We start from the raw sequence: 26017 nt of genomic DNA, 5'->3' as shown, positions 1-26017 counted from the left end.
AAGCCCCGTTCTAAGATAAGATATCAGTCCGATACAAAGTTGTTGTTTTTTTGTGTACTGTGTGTGTGTGTGTGTGTGTGTGTGTGTGTGTGTGTGTGTGTGTGTGTGTGTGTGTGTGTGTGTGTGTGTGTGTGTGTGTGTGTGTGTGTGTGTGTGTGTGTGTGTGTGCGTGCGTGCGTGAGTCTGTTAAAGAGTGAGCGAGAGAACGATAGAAAGACAGTCGGGCAAACTGACAAACAGATATATTTATATAACTAGTGTTCTTCGAAGGATGCCGGGTTGAATAAGCTTTATTGCATGGCTGGGATTGTTTACAGGAAAACCCTTCCCAGTCTTTGCGCGCTATGCTAACCCCACCCCTAAGCGCGAGGGGTCTCCCCGTCTAGTTATGGAAGATATGAAGACGGGGAGGGGCTCATCCGGTGACGTCGGTTGAGCCCGCCCACATAGCATTAATTTACATTTCTAGGGGTCCTGAGAGTGTGCTTTGGCTATTGAACTGTTTCCAAGAGCCAGAAAAGCAAAGTCGAAGACACACCTTAACCTAAAGAAGTGATCGAGGGATGCGCTGATGTGTCCTAAACCACTTTGTCATTTTAAACATTCAAGAACTTGAGTTGGGGAAGTCTCGTCAGGGTCGACTTTGAGGTAGGTGTGTGTGCGTCTGGTCTGCTGTGTTTTCGCATGATTGTCACAGGATCGCACTAACAAAGCAGCGCGCTTTACTGTAATAGCTTTTAGCCCATCTGGGCCGCGTGTAGTACATTATGTCAAAATCTGACGGGCATGGCAAGGTCCCGCGTTCTTAAAAGACAGAAAGCGGACAAAGAAGAAAACCAATGAGATTGCAAAAAATAAACTCTTGGTTCATTGTTTCCTTTTGTTCTCGAGTGCGATCCTCGCCAACGGGACAGTAGGCTGAGATTATTGTACTATTGTTCGCCCCGTGGTGCCATGCGTTGTTGACCTAATATCAGAACATATCTTCACCTCATTATTATTGGCGGATAATAATATATATTTTTCTCTCTAAGATAAACACATTTAAAAACTGTTGTTACATTTGCGCCCCTCATGGATCACCAAAAATGTGTCTAACATGATGACAGACATGTTATTTTGGCAACATAACCGATTAAAGGCAAATGCATTTAAAAAAAGATTATAACAGCCATATATATATATATATATATATATATATTTATTTATTTATTTATTACGTGTGTTTGTGTGTCTTTTGTTGGTTCTGATAAGTGACGACTTGACAAAGTGTACACAATATCGTTCCAGCTCTGAACGTAACGTTAAATGTGTGACTCGTAGGTTGGTGTACAGGTTATTGTTAAGCCTAATGTGTGTCTCAGCTTTGTCAATAGAAGCCTTATGGCGCAATATTTACAGCGACTTGCTCCACTCAGAACAGATATCCGATGTCAAAGGTTCTGCAGAGCAAGTTTATAAATCGTGCCCGTTGATTCTGTATAATGCAGTTTTCTATGTAAGGTAAAGCATTTTTTTTAACTCTGCTGAGAGTCGTTGTGGATTTAGATTAGCATGTACAGATAATATGAATGAGTTAACAGCCTATTCAAAGTGTGTGTGTGTGTGTGTGTGTGTGTGTGTGTGTGTGTGTGTGTGTGTGTGTGTGTGTGTGTGTGTGTCACGCAAACTTTAGTTTTACACTCAAGTATTGTGTGGGTGTGTTTGGAAAGGGGACATGCCCTGCACATGTGTTATTCATTTCGAGCAGCGTTGGCTAAACGATTTACATCTGTTTTCTGATCTTTGAACTCCGTCCCCCCTCCTGTTACTTCCACCTTTACTGTCTCCATTTCACTGAAGGGAGACATTCTGTCACCGTAAGAGAACATTTGTGATTGTATGGCCGTGCAATCAGCTTTGTTTTAAGTTTAAAATAGCATACAACAGAAACTAAACGTGAAACATTCCACCCTGTTGTTTTTTTCTCTCTCTCTCTCTCTGTCTCTGTGTGTCTCTCCCGCTCTCGCTCTCTCTCTCAGAGAGTGGTTTAAACCCTGGTTCTTACTCAGCAAAATACCCCACACTAAGCCAGACCCACATGGTGTATTTGTGTGCATGACCCCACTTTATACAGAACCAATCTCTTTATCTTTTGTGCAGGTTAAGTGGCGGTATACATCGAAATAGGACAACCTAGTTTGGTATTGACATACACAATACAAAGTGCACAACGGCAGTCTAGCATGACAAAACTTGCTGGGGATTGTATTGGTAGCCACACAGAAGATCGCTCAGAAAATACCAGGCCAACAGCTGGGTTTACATTAAACAAATCCTGTCCTTTAAAAACATCAGCAGAAAGCAGAAGCTTTAACGTTGACGTAAGTCAGAGGATTATTTGGATACATTTGTGTTTATATTGCACTTTCCATTTAAATGTTGGTAAATGAAGAGAGATTGGGCCGAAAAGGATTTCTACTAAATGTATAACGAAACAAAGAGAGAGATTGTCCCAACACTGCACTATACATCTCTCTGAACAGCTCCATTGATTTTCTTGCTATTATTCAAGAACTTCAATCACAATAAAGTACCATTACTGGGCTGGCAGAAGCATGGAGTAGGCAGGGACAGACTCATGCACGTGCACGCGCACGCACTTGCACGCACGCACACACGCACGCACACACACACCCCTCTCCCTCTTCACAGGGCTTGTTAGTTTGAAGTACAGTGGGATAGGGAGGTCTGAGCCGTATGAATCGGATTAAGCACTGCAAGTCTGAATCAAGACATATGATATAGTCTCTATATAGAGTGGCTACGCACACAGACGGATACACACTAGCCACGTCCCTCCTCTCCCTTTTCTGAGGTCAGCTGGAGTTCCATAATACGTAGTTATAATGACTACCCAGACACACATTCATACGGCCATGAAACCCTATCATTTTCCAGCGTCCCCTTTTAGGGTATTCTTAGAAATGCCTGAGTTTGTGCGTGAACAATTCTGTTTGGTAGTTTTGGAATGGTTTGCAAAAAAAACGGAAGACTTTTTTTTATACCGTGCATGTGTGTCTGTCTGTGTGTGCGCGGCTGTCTGTCTGTAACAGCAGGGACGCTGGTTGCTAGCAGTAACAGTTGTTGGGGTTTGGAGCAGCAGCATATAAACAAAGAAGACCCACCCTAATCCTCCCCAATGTGCCTTCCGACCAATGCGAAGAGCTGTTTGCTGTCGGGTTGGGCCAGTGAGAGGGGGAGAGGGGCGTGTCTGTCCTCCCTGTGGGGCTCTGAGGGGAAAGCGGCAGTGTTGGGAGGTAGATCACAAAGCAGAGAATGTGGAAGCAGAGCAGACACTAGGAAGCAAAAACAAAGACTACATTTTACGACTTCACACAATCGAAACCCAGACCAAAGCTTCTCGTGTCTTTGTTAGTTTTATGTAGACGATATCATCGGCTGGAAAGAGTGTACGAACAAATACATTTAGGCAAAGAGTCCAATTGTATCATTCTGTACATGTTCACTCTGAGCATGCTTTCTGCCGTCTCTGTGGTGCAGTTTTAAAGCCTTCAGTTCTGAACACGTGTGTGTGTAGACGTGGGATTTGAACACGTGTTTGTGTTGTTGCAAATGTGACCATGTGTCACTGACAGTTGTAGAGAAGCAAAAGCAAAGCTAACTGACTGATTTGTGTGACTATGCACACATGCATACAGCTCACCTGCCCCTCTGCACAGTTGGCAGATAAGTTGCTGAGGTTGAAGGATTTTAATTTGAACTTTGAACTTAAAGACAGGTGTAGACACACACACACACACACACACACACACACACACACACACACACACACACACACACACACACACACACACACACACACACACACACACACACACACGCGCTGTTGTCACTCATACCAGCCTATAGATTGTGTGTGAATACAGCACGGCTCGGTCGGAACAGCCATGGTGCATGTCTGTTTATGCCATTCGGTTGAGGTCGGCCCTAAGCCTCCAGTGTAATAAGCGCAGCCTCATCGCATTCCCCTAGCGTGACTCAAGCGCTGTGTGAGACGGGCCCCGGCCCCTCCTATTCATCCTGTGATCTGTGTCCCCCGGGGGCCCCGCGTCAACAAGCCTAAACAGGAACAAGTGTTTTACAGTTACACTGACTCTTGCGCAAAAAGTCCTGATCACCAACCGTGTGTGTGTGTGTGTGTGTGTGTGTGTGTGTGTGTGTGTGTGTGTGTGTGTGTGTGTGTGTGTGTGTGTGTGTGTGTGTGTGTGTGTGTGTGTGTGTGTGTGTGTGTGTGTGTGTGTCATCACATTCACATTACAATAAGTCCTTTTAGTAGGAGAAAGGGTTAGAAAGGGCAAGTTCAATTAGCAAGTTCTTGCCGATGGGAATCGAGAGCCGTACAATAAACAGCAGAAACACAAACCTTGTTTGTGTTTCTACCAAGCTGTGTGAGCTCATGAAACTGGAGGCTTTTGTGAAGTGCTTAGGTGTTCGTTTTTTGGATGTTTCCTATGGCAAGCAAACGGGTTTGTATTTGACCCAGTAAATTTCCATTTTCTTCTGACCATCTCCCACTTGGCAAGGCAAATGCTCCCATCACGGCTCTCTGTAGTTCGACTTCAACATATCTTGGGGCCATTCGAGTAGGAGCACATTGGATAGACCAACTAGCGTAATGGATTGCAAGCTTCCTGTTCCCACGATGCAGACGCCGCAGCGAAGGTAGTGTCACCGCCTCGTGAAGCAAGAGTTCAAAGTATTGCTCCTGAGCGGGAGCTCTTTAATGTAATTGATAACGTTGGAATTCAGCCGGCGAAGGAGTGATACGAGATTGGGGTCAAATTAAATCAAAGCAATCCTTGCCGTGGCCACATTTCTGATCAAGGATTTGCCCTGGATGCTGTTCATTTATGACATCATGATATGGTGAGTGGGTGACTCTCTCTCTCTCGTTCGCTCTCTCTCTCTCTGTACGTGCTTTTGTGAGTTTTGTTTTATTGCTGCTCGTCAGCTTGTCTAAACAAGGATTTTTATTTCTGTTACGAGGAACTGTGCAATGATACTGCCCTGTTTAGCTCCCTGAGGGCGTTCACTTGACACACACACACACACACACACACACACACACACACACACACACACACACACACACACACACACACACACACACACACACACACACACACACACACACACACACACACACACACTGCTGTGAACACTGGGCTGATCCCTTTTCTGCTTCCTTGCAGACAATACATATCTAATGCCTGATAGAGTCTCTCTGTGTGTCTCTCTGATGTATAGAACATAGTACGTGACGTACTATGTTTCTCCAATGCTGTGTGTGTGTGTGTGTGTGTGTGTGTGTGTGTGTGTGTGTGTGTGTGTGTGTGTGTGTGTGTGTGTGTGTGTGTGTCATGAATCTTCCCACTGTAGTCTATTGAAGCCTGGCTGTTCTGACTTCCCACACCCCCACACTGCCCTCTTATGTGAAGGGGGACTCTCAGGGTGGAGGGGATGGAGGCCCCAGACTCCACGGAGCAGACCTCCACCACCCCATTGAACATCAAAACAAGCTTGTTCTCACAGAACCTTTCCCTGACTTCCTCCTTGCTTCCGTTTATCATAACACACTGTTGATGTGACCAAGAAAAGGCAAGAATCCAAGATAAATGCTAAAGTGGAAGCCACGTCCACTATAGAGGTTTTCTAATGACGTGAAGGCTTGGTACAAATCATGAATATGGTTTATATTCGACCTGTTCCTTTAGCTGTGAGCTTTCTAAGTCATCTGCTAATGCACATTCTATCCCTTACTGGGGCAAATGGGACACCGTGTGTGTGTGTGTGTGTGTGTGTGTGTGTGTGTGTGTGTGTGTGTGTGTGTGTGTGTGTGTGTGTGTGTGTGTGTGTGTGTGTGTGTGTGTGTGTGTGTGTGTGTGTGTGTGTGTGTGTGTGTGTGTGAGATTGATGTGATTTTATCGAGGGGCATGTAAAAATGTAGTGATATACAGGGCCGAATGAGCTCATTGTTACCGGAAGGCCCGCCTTCTCTGCTTTATGCTCCTCCCCCTCCCGTCCCACCGCAGCTGTCACTTAAAACCCCACCTCAATCCGTGTGTTTTTAATTAGACCCTAGCTGTTTGTTAAGACTGAATGACCGCTTCATGGAGAGAGATATTATATGTAGTATTTTTCTTTTGTTGCTCTGATTCCCATAGTTGTGCCCGTTGCTTTATTATATTATTACAGCTGTGTTTAGTTTCGTCATTTACTATTACATTTTTGCTTTGACATTACAAATGGAGAACAGAGAGAGTCCTAGAGGGAGAGACAAAGACAGAAAGAGAGACCAGCAGGGAGCGGGAGAGAGAAAGTAGGTGTGGGGGATGCTTCAGGGCTATTGATGATGCCATTTCCCCTAGGGTGCATCCCTCCCATCTGTGAGTGTGAGGGAACCAACACTCACAGATGAGCAGAGCAAGCGTCACCAAAACAGGAAGGCCCCAGTGTTGGTGATTTGTGCGTCTGTGGAACATTCCATCATAATGTCTCCCCAGTGCTGGACACCGGGGGTGTCACCGGGGTGTCACTCTTGTACAAGAGCCAATGACAGGCCGCCCTCCCTGCCTCCCACAGAGACTTGGTTAGGCCATGTCAGGCATGTGTTTGTTTTCATGTTAGTTCTTTTTTTTTTGTTTGTTTTGGGTCCCGGTGGGCCTGATATATGAAGCCAGCCACTAGCTCCTCTCCTTCCCCACCTCTTAGCTCTTAGTCCTCGTCCTCTGTAACCATGACTACTACCATCTGATTATACATGACTTCCCTTATTCCTTCATAATCTTCCTTATCTTCGCTTGCCAGGTACCAGGAAACTTCCGGTCCTGAGCACTACTCTCATCCACGTGGAGTCTAGAGCCTCTTACGCACAGAGTGCCCGGTAAATTACTGGGATAACCTGTCAGGCACTGTTAGGGATTTTCACTATTCACACATGCAGCTTTGTTGTGGAACGTTTCCATCTTGTGCGATGGCGGGGATCCAGAATTGTTAATAAGTCTTGAGCAGGCAAATTCCCGGTGCAGATTTCCTGTAATATCAATCCCTGTTCCCATTCACACAGGCAATACATTTTCCGGAACATTTATAGAAAAGAAGTACTCTTAGCCCCTTTCAAACACGCAGTATTATCTTATTCAAATAAGTATTGGAGATTGTTTGAAAAAGGGGTTTGAAATAAAGTACAAGAAAACCACTACAGTCAGCAATTGTATAAAATAGTTATGGGGTCCAAATAAGAAATGTGTATATAAATCGAATTAATGGGAATATATTATGCAAAATATAGTCTATATTATCCTGTGAACAGGGAAAGCCCTATTAACTATAAGGTATAGTATTATATATTCAAAAAGTATGTGAGTTGATCCATTTGTGGCTAAAGGATAACATTTAAGATAACTTTGAAAGGCTATGAGCCGTGCAGGATAATAGACACACTAGTTATTGATTACGCATGAGTTATCTTATCTTCTCTTCAGGCTCCATGTGTCTTGAAATAAGCAGTGGGTTAAAGAGCAGCCATCCCACATTAATTAAAACTGCTTTATTTGTGTGAAAGGTTGAAGTTTCCTCTCTGGTTGGGATGGATGTTGTGTTTCCTGAAAAGCCACTTTTAAACACTTTCCTGTAGTTTGTTTCCTAAGAATGACTGATTAGACATCTGACCTTCCTAACGCGCCCCTTAGAAAGGGTGACATTAAACAGGATGTGAGATCACAGTCACACACAGGTCATGAGAGAGAAAGAGAGAGGGCCACTGTTCCATTCAAACACTCTCTTGCTCTCTCTCAGAATCCTCTTTATGAATTATGAGTGAACATCTAGATATTAGGACATTCCTAAAGGTCTAAGTCTGTTCCCATGGAGATGGAACTTTCACATAGCTCTGATTAGGAAAATGGGGCCAGTGTATTTTTCTTTTATTTTTTTACTTTCGTGCTCTGGGTTGGTAATGGTGGAAACTTAATTGAAAAGATGTCAACCAGCCAATGAAATGGACATATATATAGAGGGAAGGCTCCAATTTGTGGTTGAGCATCCCTTTGAACACTCAATGTCACTTCCTCTTCCCTTAGGCTTTAAAGTAAATCCCCACAGATGTGTGAGGCTAATTTACAGTTTCACAACGCCACTCGTCTTTAAAATTCCTCTACCCTCCCCTTAAAAATGTTAGCCTCCGTTTAAAGTGCGGATAGCCCACAGCATGGCTGCTCATTTCATTGCCTCCTTCCTCATAGTTACAAGACTGTCCACCAATCAACACTCAAATATCCAAAATAGTGTCCTATCAAATATCCTGCATCAAACCATTTATTTATTTCTATATGGGCCTACATACGTTTCTTTAAATCAATATAATATTTTAGTGTTGTATTCCTTTTGGATTTTTCATATTTTGCTCCTCTTAATAAACATTCCCCGACACGTGTCGTTGTTGACAATATTGCAGTACTGTATCTGGGGGTACATGTATTATGTAACTATTCACTCCGGCAACACAATTATATTGACCTCTAGTGGCGTCCTGAATAAACTGCAACTGTTATTGTCCCCGTTTGTTTTGATATAGGAAGCAAGCTGCGTATCGATGTATTTCTTCATTGCGGAGATTTTTTCAATTAAATCTTTATCAAAAAGAATACGAAGCTATATAAAGATAGAATGAAGTCAATCTTTTTGTAAAAAGCGCGCATTAAATTGTGATAATCCCCGTTTTTATTATATTTTTTTTAATTAGTGTTAATAAAATAATATCAAACCTCGATTAAAGAAGTGATGTCCATCTTTTGATCACTGTAATTTGTGATAAAAAGGTAGTAAAGTCATGGTGTATGGTCCAGACAAAGGGAATAGTCCTCCAGAATCAGGAGAAGGGAGCTTAGCGAATAGAATCTCACGGGGGGCGGGGAGATGGAGACTTCGGGGGCGTATAATATTCCGTAGGCTGTTAAACGATAACGCACCTATTTATTGATCAAACCGAACGCTCAACTTCAGTTGGTGACTTTTGTTTGGGTCAGGACACAGCTCTTGTCGTATTGTCTACTGTATACAAAATATATCAACAATACAATTTATAGAGTAACATAGGAGATGGCGACTATGTTTAGATACCCCGTCTTCCCGCATCTGCAGGGTGAGTTAACCAACTCAATAGAGGCTTGTTTGTTGCTGACTTTGAGTTTTGTGTTTTGATTTGTTATACCCTACATGCTATGATGTGTAAATAGATTTTTAATTACTATGACTAAAAGAGTGAAGTGCTCTAGAAGATTATTTTAACTACAGTACACACGTTTAAGTCTAAGGGGGTGGCTTATTCTGCATACTAGATTTTTGTTTGTTGGCTATTTAAAAAAGATTGCCTTTTTTTTTAGGTTTAAATTGTAAAGTGCAATTTAAAGTTTGCGAAACCTAGGAACAACATGTAGTTTTTAGTAAAACTAAAAAGTGTGTGTGTGTGTGCGACTTATCTGTTTTTAACTGATAAGTCGAAGTAAAGTTCAGACATTTGTGTCCTCAAACCGATCACTATGCATCGCATTGTATCCTTCATTCATCCGGCCAGAGGCTAGCGGACTCATGTCCTCATGGCTGTGTGTGTGTGTGTATGTGCAGATCGGCGTGACCCTGGTGTACCTCTGTCCGCGGGGAGGAGAAGTGCCATGGCGGAGCCCGACTACCTGGAGGGCGACTGTGATGAGCTCATCAGACCCAAGAAGCTCATCAACCCTGTGAAGACATCCCGCAACCACCAGGACCTGCACCGCGAGTTGATGATGAACCAGAAGAGGTCAGGGGAAAACACATGGGTCTCTGTCTGTCTGTACGTCTGTACGTCTGTACGTCTGTATGTCTGGGACTTTCACAAACATTCACGCAATCTGTCGCTCCTTTTTCAGACATAAACACAACTCCTTATCCCTCTCACTCTCGCTGTCTTTGTCGCTCGCTCACACACTCACCCACACTCACTCACTCACCCACACTCACTCATGTTTATTCATTAGTACGAAAAGACAAAAAGAAAGTTGCATGACCGTGATTCAAAAAAATAAATAGGAATCAGAAAAACAAGGCTACTATGGCAGAGTAGTTCTTATATTATCCAAAGTGCTTTCTAAATTCCACAACAGTAGTGCAGCTCAATGAAGTGTAGTCTAGACAGCTAGAGGAAGATAATCCCTAACACACTGGAAAAACACTCACACTCTTTTTGTAGCTCGCCTTTTCACACGAAAGCACCAACTCTCTCTCTCTGTCGGTCTGACGGTATGTCTGTCGGTCATTCTGTCTCCTTTGGGCTCCACACTACACCCCCTCAAAATATTTTTTATTGAAAATTAGATATAATATCACTGGTTATCACAGGTATTTGTATGACCCCTTAATATAACTCGTGGCAGATAATTACATCAACCTTTATGGCCCTTCAATATCAACTCGAAACCTGATAATTTTACGCACATTCTTGGGTTGGTCTTTGATCTATCTTGTAGAGTCCATGTTTGTATTTTCTACAATGTAAGCCCTTAATTTATCCTGGACAGGAAGTCCTGGATGAGAAGGAAACCAACGTTCTTCCAGCTGAAGGCATCAGGATGTATTTATCGATCGTTCCTAATTGGATTCGCATGCACGGCAGTGCTTCGAGGAAGCCATTACAACATTGACAATATAATCTTGGGTCTAATCTTATACCTGCCCATTCATAAGGATACGGGATACTGGTTTAGAAGAACAAAAGCCCATCCGGTTGCCAACGTCTTTAAGGAAGTCAGAATGTAGATAATTCTTTCTCTCTATGTTGAGTCCGACTGAGTTGCTATCAAATAGATGGCTTCAGTTGCCCTCCAACTCAGTGTGAGGACCTCAGTAGAACTGTTATGGCAAGCTTCCATATTCACAGTGTACTTAGCAAAGCCCTTCCCTAGCCATAACATTTATGCAGCAATATCACGTCTGCACAATATAACCTCTATTCCCTGAACAGTGGTCTGCTGCACTGTGTAAGAGCTATAAATAGACACACGCGCATGTGCAAGCACACACACGCGTGCATAACATCTACTGTAAACAGCTGTTAGAGCACAGGCGTGATGTTTTCCTTAAACCGGGTCAAACCGAGGGGCATTAGTAAATCTGTCCGTCCGTCCCTCTGTCTGTCAGACAGCTTAATTGCTTATCGACAAGATGGTAATGTTGGCTCTGCATGACAACAATGTGTGTGTGTGTGTGTGTGTGTGTGTGTGTGTGTGTGTGTGTGTGTGTGTGTGTGTGTGTGTGTGTGTGTGTGTGTGTGTGTGTGTGTGTGTGTGTGTGTGTGTGTGTGTGTGTGTAAAATAAAAACACGACATACACAGATTGTACACAAGTGTATGCACACACCGCATGACATGACGTGTATGCTTAGTGTGGGTCTCTGCTCAGTGCGGGTCTCTGCTGTCGTGCCTGGGTTTGGACAGGGCTCTGTGTGGTGTAGCGCATGCCTCTCTTCCAGGCACATTAGTCACAGTGATGGAGGTAAGCTGGCCAACAAAAGACCGAGGGGGAGGAAAGGGAGGGAGGGAGGGAGGGATGGATGGATGGATGGAAGGAAGGGAAAAAAAGGTGTTATGTAATCAAGATAACAGCAGAGACGCAATGAGAGACTCTCTCTCTCTCTCTCTCTCTCTCTCTCTCTCTCTCTCTCTCTCTCTCTCTCTCTCTCTCTCTCTCTCTCTCTCTCTCTCTCTCTCTCTCTCTCTCTCTCTCTCTCTCTCTCTCTCTCTCTCTCTCGCATGAGGCGCTTGATTATGGATCAGCACTGATGCATAACATGTAGGCAGTGGTTATTAGATAACAAGTCACTGAAGGTGTGTGTGTGTGTGTGCGTGTGCTCGTGTGTGGAATGAGGTGTAGGGTGTGTGTGATTATGCAAACATGCCTGTGGAGAGTGAGAGAGGCAAACAGGGGAAAGTCCATCTCTAGTTGGGCTGTATTGTTCCTGTGGTCAACCTGGACCACCCCCCCCCACTCCGGGGGATGGCCGGACATTCTGAGCCAACATTCTTAAGGCTTTCATAACACCCTGAGTGTATGGCAGCCACAGCTAGTTAACATTCGCCCACCAGCCGGCATCTCAAGAAAACAAAGTGGCGCAGCAGCAAACCCCCACTTGCAATGCGAGCGAACAAACACTGTGTGCGAGGTTATGTAACCCTCTGTTCACTTGTGAAGCTTAATGGAGACCTTTTATAGTCTGTTGTGAGGCAGGACATGGTAGGCAGGACGTGGAAGGCACAACCATTGAGTGTGTCCTTCTGTGACCGGCAGTGAGGTAACCAAGGAATGGACGGTACTTCCATAGAGCATTTAAACATGGAGATGGTCGTCACGTTGTTTATTGTTGTTTTATTTTCTAAATCTTTCTCTTCTCTTTTCCAATCGCTCTCTTTTCCTACTCACATATCGTACCTGCAGCATCTTTAAGTGGGATCTTCATGTCTTACGAGCTTTTTGTTTTCATGTTGCATTCGATTTCATTACATTTGGACACGCTTTTGTCCAAAGCGACATACATTAACGATGACGAAGATATAACTCAAATAAGTGCAAGAATCAAGTACATACTAATTCACAAATAAGCAAAGCAACTATGTTTAAGTGCTGCAATATAAGAAAAAAGAGACAGATATTTAGAGATTGTATTTCCCACTGTTTGTTTACCAAGATGCAGATAATGTGATACAAAAGAAAAACAAGATAAAGTTCATGTGATACAAAAGGAAAACAAGATGCAGATCATGAGATACAAAAGGAAAACAAGATGCAGATCATGAGATACAAAAGGAAAACAAGATAAAGATCACGTGATGCAAAAGGGAAGCATTCACAGATATACATGTACATGTATATATACATGTATATATATATATGTCATTGTGTATTAACAGTTACTTGCATTTAGTGAGGGTATAGTGTGACGTTATCAAGACAAGGATGTACTATAACGGTGCCATTCATTGTGGATTGGGAACAACATACTAACTTGAGTGTGGTTTCTATCATGGCATCCCAACAGGGGTCTGGCGCCACAGAACAAACCGGAACTGCAGAAGGTCCTGGAGAAGAGGAAGAGGGAGCAGGTCCTCAAGGCCCAGAAGGAGGAGCACGAGGCGCACAAGAAGAAGAGCGACCTGGAGATAGAGCTGATGAAGAGGCAACAGAAGCTAGAACAGGTACACACACACACGCACACTCCCACACACACACACACACGTGCCAAGCGCTGCTATAACATCGCGCTGACCCCTTGTCTGCTTCCTTTCAGCTGGACCTCGATCAGCAGAAGAACGAGGAGGAGCAGGAGAACACCCCCGAGTTTGTGAAGATGAAAAGCAACCTGAGGAGAACCAAGCAGGAGACGGACGGAGAGGAACGAACCACCTAGTGTGTGTGTGTGTGTGTGTGTGTGTGTGTGTGTGTGTGTGTGTGTGTGTGTGTGTGTGTGTGTGTGTGTGTGTGTGTGTGTGTGTGTGTGTGTGTGTGTGTGTGTGTGTGTGTGTGTGTGTGTGTGTGTGTGTTAAGAGTGTCTTAAGAGAGTGAGTGTGTGTCTTAAGAGAGTGAGTGTTTGTTGTCGGTTGCACATGATGGTCAGCTGACCTCTTGCCTGTGAAACAACTTCCTGGTTTGCTTCCTCCAAGCAGTTAAGGGAGAGAGAGAGGCATAAAGAGAGAACTTTACAGACTTTTCAAGAAGACCCCTCCGTCTGCGTCTCCCACCCATCCAGAACTCAACACCACCACCTACGGGCGGGAAAGTGAAAATACAGAGACACATGACCTGTTACAAGCCACTCGCAAAGTGTTACCATGAGTCCAGCGTGGACTGATGTCAAGGAAGGGAGGGGATGAATGGGGGTGGGGGAGTGGTCAAACAATTACTCACACAGGGTTCCCCTTTTTATCTTCCAGTTCTTCCCTAGTATCTCTTCTGAACCCTCCGTTGTTGTTGATGTTGGTGTTGTTATCGTTAAAACATTGTTTTATTTGTATTGTTTTGTTTTTCATCTTAAGAATCAAATGATGACAAAATGGACACTGGATGGACTCTCAACGCTTTGTATTATAAAAGCCAAAATGATGTGTTATTTATGTTAGTAGCTTTTAGCCCAGGTGAACGGAGCACATTTGTTTTCACTCAGAAATCTTTGATTGTTCCCCAGCTTGGTTTTTGTGAACCCTGAACAAGACAAATCCAATGTTTTGTGTAAAACACATAACTGAATTTAGTTTTTATCTCTTCAACATTTCAGAAACATGCCATTTCCTTTGCTAATGCAATTTTGAGCAATATAAGAAATCCCAGGTTTGAGGTTGTTGCCTTCTTCATGTATTCTGTTTTTCTATGAATAAATTGTTACTAAATAAATGATTTAAATTAGCGGAATGGAGAATGAGCATAACCACAAGTGCGGCATGGTTATTCTTTGTGTGCATTAAGAAACATATTTATAGACTATATAGGACCATATAGGATCAGGTAAATATCAACCAATGAGTCGTTGGTTCAAATTATATAAATGGCCAGACGTCCCTGGTATAGTATCTGACAGATGGCTCCATCGTTAATAAGAAAGAAGATAGACACTTTGAGATGGAGGGCAGTGAGTAAGAAGACCTGTGAGAAATATGTATCAGCTAATTCCTAAGCGAGCGACATCCACGTCACATTTACATGTAGATTTAATAGCATTTAGCAGACGCCTTTATCCAAAGGCGACCTACAACTGTTCAATGCACACCAGGCATGCAAACTGGTTTGGGGTGAAAAAGGTGAGAATGATGCGTGAGCCAAGGAAAACACAGACCCACTAGGGGGTTCCAGGGTTATACTCCGGGGAGTTAAAAATCTAAATTATTAAAAATAAAAAAATTATATAAAAATATATATATATTTAAAAAAAATTATAAATAAAAAAACAATTATATAAAAAATCTATATATAAAAAATTATTTTTTGGACCTGCGCGCATCTTTTTTTTTGACCCGCATGCATTTTTGACGTGCGCAGGTCCAAAAAAAAAGATGCGTGCACGTAAATTTTTTTTTATTATTATTAATTTTTTTAATTATTTTTTTTAGATTATTTTTTTTGATAATTTTCTTTTTATAATATTTTTGATGTAATTTTTTTTTAACTCCCCGGAGTTTATTTTTATTTATTTTTATTTTTATTATTTTTTTTTTTTTGGCGTCCTCCTTGGTCTGTTGTTGTTCTGGGATGCACTAGCTTTTTTTGCACTCAGTGGCCCATCCTTGTCGGAGGCCTTCTGTACCTGTGAGGTAGAATGGAGGGGGTCCGATTTTCTGTCTCTCATTCACTCCCGTCTCTCACTCAAACATACGCGCACACACAGCTCCAAGTTGTCTCTATACTATATTTCTGCTCCTTTCTCCCGTCATAAGAACATTACTGTATGTAACCGTGGCTATCTGTTGCGTGGCTTTCCCACTAAGATAGCTTTCTTTATAAAACATTAGTAGCCTATTCATTTTTAGTGTTTCTCATGTCACAGAAACCACAGTGAATCCTGTGTTTCTGTGCCCCGCTGTGGTGTCGACAGCACAGAGCTCCGGTACCGTTACAGTACAGCGGTGGTTTCTTTAAGCTTGTATTGTATTCCAATTTTAGCGAAAACACACATAACATTAGCTTGAAAGAAAAAAACTGTTTAAGTATGCTTATCTTTGCGTGAATTTCGGGATGACTCGTCTGCCGCCAATGACTTCAAGTTGGTTGTGTTTTAACCGGTGATTGTTGCGCCAAACTGTTTACAAAGGGACACTTGCTTGCAACGCAGCAAGCGCCTGCTAGTTGACCTGCCGGGCGGGACGATCAGTACTTCCCCACATAAAGAGCTTAGTTCTGATTGGATCGCTTCCCAAATCGTCCCGCTTACATTTTCGTCTCGTTTTTATTCGTTAACGAAAGTGTCAAAAGATTTCGTCGTAGTTTTTGTCATCCTAAATTGATTTTTATTTAGTTATCGACTCGTTTTCGTCAGACTGTAGACCCCCGCCCCCCACCCCCAATGTTTTCTCAATGGATCTCTACGAATCACACGTGGCCAATTTTGTTTTAAAAAAAAACAACGGCGAATTTCGCCGAAAGGTGACTAGTTTGCATGCCTGGCACACACATTCACATAGCGACATATAACGATGCAACGATTACCATATATTTGTCAATTGTGATCAACTGGTCACTACAAACTCTCCTAGATCTACCACGCGGTGGCGACATAGACCTACTTTTAAAAAATAAAATATTGAGGAACAATATGAAAAAGGTATAATTTGTCTTCACCGTAAGTGTTTACAGAACAGAAACAGTGTGACGTTCTTAGATAGTTTTTTTTTAATTTAATTATATAGTATAAATATATATAGTATATATATTGTTTTTTTATTATTATTATTTATTATTATTATTATATATTATTATTATTATTATTATTATTATTATTATTATTTATTTATTTTTTATTTAATTTAAATTATCATAGTGTAATATATATTTAATATATATAATATATTTTCGGACCGGATTCTAATCATGTTTAGGTTTGGACGTTTGATGACGGTCAAGAGTTTATGGCGCAAGGCGGGCGTACAGAAAGCCGCGGAAGCTTGCGGCAAGCGTAAAATCGCATCCCAGCCGCCCATTGCAAAATATCTTCTCAACAAAACAAGCGCCCCCAGCAAGGAGCTATGACACCTTCTAGGCGACTCGTTGTTGTTGATTTCCTCATCACACCGCGACAAAAAAAAATGGCTGCGCGTGGGCTCCTTCGCTGCCTGTCTTCCAACTTTTTATCCGTCTCACCTTCGATCGCACCTTCGGTCCGACACAGTCCACGACTACTTACATCTATATCGTATTTTCAACGTGCGCTCGCCACATCCAGTCGGCTCACTGCAGGTATTTGCTCGGGACCTCATTGCGAAATAGCTACTCATGTAGCAGTACTAGCTAAGGGAAATGACACTGGAGTCACCGCTGCGGGACGGATAGTTGCATACTTATTTCATACTTAGTGGTATCCCTCAAATTCATTGTACATTGTCTGAACAATATGCATTGAAATCATATCCGGGTTGTGTTTTTGTAAACTGACGTTATGTCATCCTTCAGCTCTGAAATTCACAGACAAGCACGAATGGATCAGAGTAGAAGAGAGTGGAGTAGGAACCGTCGGAATCAGTAACTTTGCCCAGGTACTGTTCTTCAATGCATCCCAGTGCGAACGCCCTGCCACACACACACACACACACACACACACACACACACACACACACACACACACACAGGAGATAATGACTATGTTGTTACATTTTTAGGAGGCTCTCGGAGATGTGGTTTATTGTGGACTACCCGAGGTGGGCGCCAAGCTGGCTCAGCAAGGTGGGAAGAAGTCAAAGTTCTACTAGTTTGACATGTTATCGATCTCCTAATAACATGGGGTGTTTAACAATTTGTGCTGTCATGAAAAATGTTAATGTCATGAGCGTTCTCAAATTCCTTTAACAAAATAATATTTGTCTAATAGCCAATAATGTAAAGTGGACAACATGATCATTGTCTTCATGCTGTGCAGCCCGATGCATTTATGCATTATAGCAGCACTCCCTCGTATGTTATATTGCTTAATTGTTATTTGTTGACAGATCTAGTATACACATGGTAATGTAACTCAACGTCCAAATGAAGAACTACACTTTAAAACCAGTTTCTCTTTTTTCTCAGATGAGTTTGGTGCCCTTGAAAGTGTGAAAGCAGCCAGTGAGCTGTACTCTCCTCTAACTGGAGAAGTTGTAGAGATAAACACACTGCTGGCAGATAAGCCCGGTCTGGTCAACAAGTCCTGCTACACAGATGGTAAGAGACCACAGATGGTGTTGTTCAGTCAATTTCACTTGACTGAACAACACAGGGAAAAGTATAATTTGTGGTAAAGTATTATAGTCTCTGATCTTTTAGGACACAGAACCATTAAAACCTGTACTTCCATATTTCTGTGCTTTACAAAATGTAACATTTCATTCAAAGAAGTTGCATTAAGACAATAACTTCAGTTGGAATTCAGCTTGACCCTGCTGTAAAATGCAGGAACATTTATTCTTACAGTATATCGCACAAGCACATTGAAAATAGTACTTCTGTTTTATTCAAAAAATTCAGCACCTTACACCACAGCAAATGTGAAGGCTTAGCCGGCAATACAACTTTCTTATTCTGATTTCCCTCCAGGTTGGCTGATGAAGATGTCCATTGATAACCCTGCTGAGCTGGATGCTCTCATGGACGAGAAGGCATACGAGAGGTACATCCGCTCCATCGAGGACTGATCTCAATCTCCTCAGCCGGTTCCACACGACCACACCTTTTTCTCTCTACCACCGTTGGGAGGGGGCATGCATATACCCATGGCAAGAGCGTCTACCGTTCTACACTGGAACGGTTATAAGTAAAATACGCTCAAATACAGTGTTAATGACAGATTTTCCAAACACCCTGTCAACGTTTTATTGACAAATCAATTGTGCAAACGGGGAAGATGTAGTGTTTTTTGGCCCCATGATCTCAAATCCCCAAGCCTGAAGAGTTTCTTACTCTGTTCGTTACTTAAGCATTTCAAGTACGTTAAAGACTGAAGAATTACCCCTGTAGGGGTGGAGCCCTGTTGAGCACTATTATGAAGAATAAGCACTGATGTAACAAAGACCTGCTTGGTAACCTTGTTGCTAAGGTCAGGTAGAAAGTTGAATTAAAAACAAAACATTTAAATATTTTGTTTTCTCTATGATCTCTATCACTGTTATGAAGTTGTCTGCCTTTGCCACATAACCCAGATCCAGAATTTACAGTTTTGTGCACATTATGTGCCCACTGCAGTGACTCGGCAGAGATCAATCTGTTTTGAGTTACGATCAATGGCACGTAAATAAATATCCACTTTTCAGATGAATGAAAAAGATGAATAAATACACAATTCATTAAATCTTTGTCCATGGAAAAAAAAATTGTACTGCACCAATTAAAACGTTTTTCAATGAAGTCACCCTGGTTCAGATGACAAATCATTTAAAGCCAAGTCTATTTTGAAGTAAGATGAGGACAGAGAAACAATTATGTATTGGGTTCAGGCCCAATGCCATATCTGTTCAACTCCCTTACTTTGATCCCATCCATCATCTGTCTGGTGGATTATACTATTGAACTTTAGTCATTTGGCAGACTACACTTTTCAAAGTGACTTGTGTAGTCATACACGTCATTGATGAGAAGCTATCCAGCTCAAGGATGCCTACAGGTAGGGGGTGGGGAGCCAAACCCGGTACCTATTTGGCTCAGAGTCGAGCACCCTAGCCACTACAGTAGCCTGCCCCCTATTTCCCCTGAGTTCTCTGAGTTCCCCATTCCGCCCGGCACTACGAGGACTTGCCCTTGGCCGCTGGAGTTGGCCTGGCTCTTCCCCGGTTGGGGGCAGCTCGGGGGAGTCCCTCCAGTGTACGCATATCGCTCTCCAGCCTCTCCCTTCTCTGTGCCCCCTCATTCATCACGCTGGCAGAGAAGTCCCGCTGGTTAAGGAAGGCGATGGTCTCGTCGCGTTTGCGACTCACGTAGCCCTTCAGGACGGCGTTGTAGGGGTTCAAGGCGGCGTCCGCGTCGGAGTCTTCCCATTGGTGCTTGAATTCCATGCGGGTGATGACGGGCAGGAGGAACTGCTTCCCGCCGCCACTGATCTGGTCCCCGGACGCTGAGCCCAAGGCCTCTGAGACCAGACGGGGAGGCAGAGGCACCAGGTCGCAGCCGGTACGCCTGTCCACATACTCGCAGAGCGTGGTCCGTACCAGCGCCACGTCCTGCAGAGATTGGCTCCTCCGAGCTTCTAGATCTGTGACTATTGGCTCGGGGTAGGTATGCCCAAAAGTCACACCTGTGTTGGAAAGACAAGCGACACACAAAGCAGGAACATGTAAGCGTCACACTGATCAAAACAAACCAATTGTCCTTTTGGTCCGGTTGGTTTTAACTATCGGGAGGGGCGGCCGACCTGCACGCCGCAGCATTGATGCGGGGCATTTCCAGGGTTTGTGGATGATGTCATCGGGCAGCGCTGCGAGTTCAGGACACCATTTCCTGACATAACTGCCACAGGGGTCACAGGTCAAAGCGGCGTCGACCGGGTGCATCACAAAGTTCCAGTGGTCCAGTCCACACATCCCTCCGTTCTGCCACATCATGGCGTCGATCGCCACGTCCGCATCCAACAGAGTGTCCTGCATATACATCCAGTCGCGTTATTGGTCTGTCACAGTTACAGTAACAGTCTCGTAGGGTTTCACTGGCCCGCATTGCTCTATGTTCCCTAATCTAGTCACCGTTTTGCAGTGTTGTCTGACGTGTGTGATTGTAGGAATTTTCCCACACAGTCCACTACTACTAAACATTATGCACTGTAAAAAAGAAAAGCGTAGGCGGACTGCACACTTATTTCCACTCTATACCATGATGCATAGGGGTTTTCAGTGCTATTTCATTCATCCAATAAAGATGGCTCTGCACACTCATTTCCTTATGCAAATGAGCTGTCACAGAGTGACCTAATATGAGTTGGCTAGTTTATGCCACAATACACGGGACGCCCATGGATTTACGGTGCATAATTATTGCCCAACATATCCATATAATAATTTGATAACACATGTACAATGTAGTGTTCACTATAAAGGGCAGAGGGAACAAGTGCCTCAATTCGAACATAGCCAACATAAACCAAATGGCTAGAGAAACCTATCTGCGTTTGAGAGGGGGAGAGATGGTGCCCTACCTGGAACCAGCGGTAGCCCTCTTGCCAGGGCAGATGCAGGTAAGCTATGAGGAAGGACGCTACCACATGTCTCATGTAGTTGTTCACCCAGCCGGTCAACCACAGCTGCCTCATGGCTGCGTCCACCAGGGGGTAGCCTGTTCTGCCCCGCTGCCACGCCCTCAGGTGGCCACGGTCACTGCTCCATCTGAGAGCCTGTGGGAGAGAGGCCAAGGAGTACACACTGGTGGTCAACCTGAGGACCACACTTTAATACGATATCACTTTATAAAAGAGCCTGACTGGGAAATTCTAGGGGTGTAATAACAGCATTATAGGACAGTGAAACTCAAAAAATAAAAAGGATACAAATAAGAATAAAAATTCAAATTAATATAATTTCCACAATATGAGTACAAACTGAGTACTATCCAGTGTGTCTTCTACAGACAGGCTCTACCTTGTACGCTGGTCGTAGAGACTCCCAGGGCAGGTCAGGGAACAGTGTGAGCTGCCAGTAAGCCAGATCCCTCCAGGCCAGTTTGCGTTGGAACTTTTGGGGTCTGCACCGTGCACTTTTGGCATCCCATAATAACCAGCGTGGACTGATCTGCCCCCAGTGGAGGTAGGGAGACAGACAACTGGTGTTGGGGGAATCGGCCCGTCCTGACTCTTTCTCGTACCTGTACACACCTAGGGAAGCAACTCTTTTTAGACAAGGGAAATGTATGTGACTGAAAACCCTATATTTGTGTGTATGTAGTGGTGCAGTCAAAGTGGATATCGCCCTTCCATTTATTTATTTGTTTTTCTCCCCCCCGTTCACCTTCCCTCCCATTAGGGGAAAGGGGTAGACAGCTGTTATTAATGAGGTCTGACCGCAGTGGTTCTCTATTCTAAAGTTGGACCATCGTGCCCCTTTGGTACTGGTCAGGTCAGTCATAGTATGGTGTCTGTGTTTGTCAGTGGGTTTTGTTGTCTCCCTCTCACTCAATGTGTTAACATGCACACAGGAAACGTGGCAATACCCTGCTTACCACCATAACCAAGTTTCCTACATGCCAGTGCGTTTAAATTCCCACCGGAAAGACGATTTATAGCTAGGTTTCCAGACTGCCATGTAAACTGCCAATTCAACACACGTTTGCATGTAAACTTAATGATCAAGCATCCCCTTCTGAATTTTCTGTGGGAAAGTAACAATAGTATTTAAGGAATACAAATCTCACCATCCTGCAGAAAGGCCTCTAAACGTGCGTGAGCGCCTTGCTCGCTGAAATCCCATGAAGAGCGGATGTTGGCCGCCCAGTCAATCTGTGTACGAAAAATAAACCCCATGTATTAATCTTATCCCAATACGAGTGGTTAGTGACTGTTGATTACAACGCCGCCGTGGTTACTGACCACAGTGCCATCCTTCCTGCGGGGCATTCGCGCCAGACCAAGCGCGTCGAGGGGGGCACCGGGGGGCCAGTGGGAAGGGGTCGGCATGGAAACGGGAGGGTCTATGGGAAGGCCCAACGCGGTGCCTGGGTTCTGCTCGCAGCAGCTGATGAAGTGGGACACTGAACCGATGCCTGAAAACAGACACAAAGGATGGCTTAGGCCAGTCTAACCTTGGGTGTATGGCGCTAGCAGCAACATTGAGTATGTGAACAGATAAGAGATCCCCTGTAGCAACACTAACGTAACCTAACTGTATAGCAACACCATCAGCGTCCAAAATTAGAAACATCTGCTTGCCAAGCAATTGTTTTCATGTGTAACCCTGAATTTGTGTCACCTGCCAGATGGTCAAATCGATCCACGCTTAGCTGATGGCAGGGGTTGGTCACCATTGAGCTTGGCTTGTGACTGGGTTTAGAACTACTATCAATACTGGCTGCTCACAGTAACCCCAGGGCTAACGTTACATTCACACTACATGCCGGAAAAGTTGAAAAATTCAAACTTTTTGACGCAGGCAACGGAGCCGACAGAACGGACGGACCCACAATGCATTTCGAGAGCGCCCCGCGCAAAGCCAACGAGATCCGTCCGACGGACGCATGTAGTGTGAACCGGGCGTTACCTCTTAGCCCCACTCCCTCGGTGCTGACCGAGTAAGGTTCTCGGAGACAGTAGGAGTGCACCATCCGACACGCCACGTTGGCCTTCTGCAGCCCGGCCACCGCCCGCTGGTCCCTCTCCCTCAGCCAGGGCTCGTAGAGGGCCGTGGCCAGCACCGTCCGGGCCCCCGTCTCCTCCGCCAGACCCAGCAGGGCCCGCAGAGAAGAGCCAGAGTCGGCCTTCAGGAAGACCAGGTGACTGCCCATACGCTCCAGGGCCACCTGGAGACACGCCAGGGCCTGATGGAGCCAGTACTTACCTGCGGGATCAGAGTGGAATCATCCATTCACGTTGCGTTTTCAATGTCAACAATCAACTACGGTACACCCCCGACAGACAATTAGTCTCCGACACCAACCCAGTTCTACATATTCATTACTAAATGCATGCTTATTATGACATAAGTATAATCATTGAACTTTATCGAAACTTACATGCCCCTCCAATTGCCATGGTAACCCCCGGCCCCTCCTCCTCGGCAGGGCTCCATATGAAAACGGGGATGACCGGCGCGCCCACCTCCAACGAGCCAATCAGAGCCGGGTTGTCGTGGAGCCTCAGGTCCCGGCGGAGCCACAGCAGGACCGGGGGCGTGGCCGAGGGTGAGTGAGGCAACCCCACCACCACACGCTGGCCACACCCCTTACCTCGCTGCCGGCGGTTTTTGGAGCGTTTGGGCTTCGTTTGGGCTTCGCCGTCGTTTACGGCATCCCCCCGGTTGTTTCTTTGGTGGAAGGCGGGAGACGCAGGGTGACCAGAGAGTTTGTGTCCACTGGTCTGTGACGGGGATGCGTGTGTCTCTGTGGTTGTGGGGAGCAGGGGAAGGCCTCTGGAGGTGTGCGCAGGCGGAGAGCTAGACGGGTCCCCAGAGCCCAGAGTCTTTGGTAGGTTTCCACTGGGTTTGCTTCCTCGCCCACCTGCTACTGCTGCTGATTGTGCATAGCTGAGTCCAGGGAGAGTTGGGGTTTTAGACGTGGTGGCACCGCGCGGAAGTGAACCCCCAACCTTGCTTTGGTCCCCTCCCTGCCACACAGGAGGTCTGGACTCTGGTCTGCAAGCGGGCTTCTGCTGGGGCTTAACATCAAGTAGAGAGAGCGCCAAAGCAACTTCTAGCTCATCTTCTTCATCCTGTTGGTCAACACAGAAGACAGACAGTTCTCAAAGCAAACCTGGTCAATAATCAGGAAATACAGAACTAATGATTAGTCAAATATGTAAAAAAAAAAAAATGCACACTCCTGTGTACATACATGACGGTATGTACACACTCCTATATACACACACTCCAAACATTTTTTAATTACAATTTTTCTACTGTGGTGTGTAGATGGCTGATGCGCGCGCGCACACACACACACACACACACACACACACACACACACACACATATATATATATATTTGCATATTTAGGTCGATAGAGGCAATATGAGTAATTTCTAATACAACTTGTAACCGGTAGAGAAAAACTCGGGTCTGCGACATGCAAACACGCCCACAGGCAGCTGAATACCGTAGTAGACCCTTACTTTTGAGAAGTATTCCACATAAATGGAGAGGAGCGTGGAGTGTTGAGAGGGGTCCACAGTGGCCAGAGGTTGAATGAGGGAGGGAAAGACCGAACGGGTTTCGCTGTGTCCCATGGCAGATACACAAATACCGAAGAACCCTCCAGGATCCTCTCCACCTAACACCAGTTGTTGTAACGTGTTACTTAAAGAGGCAATGTTATCGGCAGCACCGGCCATTGTCCGTTTAACGTTCATCTAATGAATGAACTGTTCATATAGAACAATGTCACGAACCTAATGTAACGATCTGACTTGTGCTCACTTAAGTCAGGAATATTTGCTGGCTACCAAACAGCTGAACAAGCGGGTTACACAAGCCACGAGCGATTGTTTTGTAACCAGCCAACCAAGGGAATTGTAATACCTCCTCGGCGCCGGTAGGTGGAGCACAAGTGCCATCAAGATGGGAAGAAAGGAATTGCAGCTACAGTGATTTTTCTTTGCACGTATTCCTTATGATGATAGGAATTATGTCGTTTGCATGTAAAGCCTGTTTTCAGAAATGATACTTATAATTTTTAACAGCGCTTTACTAATGACTCATTAAAGGACTTAAACATAATTTACTTTTTGGAGGATTTGCATACAACTTGGAACAAATAATGGAATGTGACAGCATCTTGGGTCCTAAGCACACGTCTACTCATAAACCTCTTGTAGAGTGGATAGTAATCATCCTAGCATCCCACACAGTGAAAAATCTATTCTAATAATTTTACCTCAACAGGGAATTACAAAATACACTTGACGGTAATCTTTATAATGCTGTCTGAAAAGTAAGTGTTGTATATAAGTCATGATGTGACGATAGCTGTGGTACGCGGGCAGAATGGCGGATGGAGAAAGAGAGAGGTAGAGCGAGAGAGAGGGAGAGAGAGCGAGGGAATCAATAGTGTTTAGACAGAGAAGTGGAGTCTAAGTGTGTGATCAATAGAGAGCAGAGAGGAGAGATTAGCTGCTTTTCTCTCTCAAACTAACGCTGACAAATTGGTGAATTGGTGTATCGGCCCTTGGGCTAAATGGATTGACCTGCTGTTTCCATGTTCTACCGTGTACTGTCAATAAAGATCGGTGTTCAACGTGGCTCTCAATGAAGGGTGTGAGTGAGGCAAAGCCACGCGGGGAGGGAGAGAAAAAGGGAAAATGGAGGAAGTACAGGAAGGTGGGTTGCAGCGACGTTGCAGGCAGGCAAGCAGGCTGGCTGCAGCTCAGGTGGTCAGGGCTGTGTGGCTTGTTTGTCCAGAAAACACCGCCACAGCCACAGCCGTGTCTCATTAACGTGCACGTGCGCTGGTATGGCGGGCCTCGTGCATGGGCGTTATGAAAAAAAAAAAACATAATAACATCTCGAGCAAAATTAATGGAAAGACAGATTAAAAACTAAGTGGGAAGAAACGGGGCGCTGCTATAGC

At 44.5% G+C, this 26017-nt stretch overlaps 3 protein-coding genes across 4 annotated transcripts; 2 read left to right on the top strand and 1 right to left on the bottom strand.

The window, feature by feature from the left end:
• The first annotated feature begins 486 nt into the window (after positions 1–486).
• fam107b (family with sequence similarity 107 member B) lies at positions 487–14493 on the top strand. 2 transcript variants are annotated; one of them, XM_084477434.1, is made up of 4 exons: positions 487–648; positions 9688–9862; positions 13133–13289; positions 13382–14493. In XM_084477434.1, the coding sequence occupies exons 2-4, from the start codon at positions 9735–9737 to the stop codon at positions 13499–13501; spliced, it is 405 nt and encodes a 134-aa protein (XP_084333560.1). In that variant the 5' UTR covers positions 487–648; positions 9688–9734; the 3' UTR covers positions 13502–14493. The 2 variants fall into 2 exon arrangements, with proteins under 2 accessions (XP_084333560.1, XP_084333559.1); XM_084477433.1 differs by lacking the exon at positions 487–648 and adding an exon at positions 9068–9205.
• A 2378-nt stretch (positions 14494–16871) lies between these two features.
• Positions 16872–18902, top strand: gcsha (glycine cleavage system protein H (aminomethyl carrier), a). Its single transcript, XM_084476815.1, has 5 exons — positions 16872–17034; positions 17248–17330; positions 17454–17517; positions 17860–17991; positions 18364–18902. The coding sequence occupies exons 1-5, from the start codon at positions 16884–16886 to the stop codon at positions 18459–18461; spliced, it is 528 nt and encodes a 175-aa protein (XP_084332941.1). The 5' UTR covers positions 16872–16883; the 3' UTR covers positions 18462–18902.
• Positions 18903–19544: 642 nt separating this feature from the next.
• On the bottom strand, positions 19545–24677 carry LOC311357881 (uncharacterized protein; the record flags this gene model as incomplete). The annotated part of the gene is made up of 9 exons (XM_084477899.1): positions 19545–20053; positions 20171–20396; positions 20948–21142; positions 21387–21619; positions 22156–22240; positions 22331–22503; positions 22998–23294; positions 23470–24163; positions 24564–24677. The coding sequence occupies 9 exons, from the start codon at positions 24675–24677 to the stop codon at positions 19545–19547; spliced, it is 2526 nt and encodes an 841-aa protein (XP_084334025.1).
• Positions 24678–26017: the final 1340 nt, after the last annotated feature.

This window comes from Micromesistius poutassou (genome assembly GCF_964030765.1).
Source record: "Micromesistius poutassou genome assembly, chromosome: 13".
In the NCBI taxonomy this organism is placed as follows: Eukaryota; Metazoa; Chordata; class Actinopteri; order Gadiformes; family Gadidae; genus Micromesistius; species Micromesistius poutassou.
The sequence above is the reverse complement of the archived record's forward strand: the minus strand, read 5'-3'. Positions and strand labels throughout refer to the sequence as shown.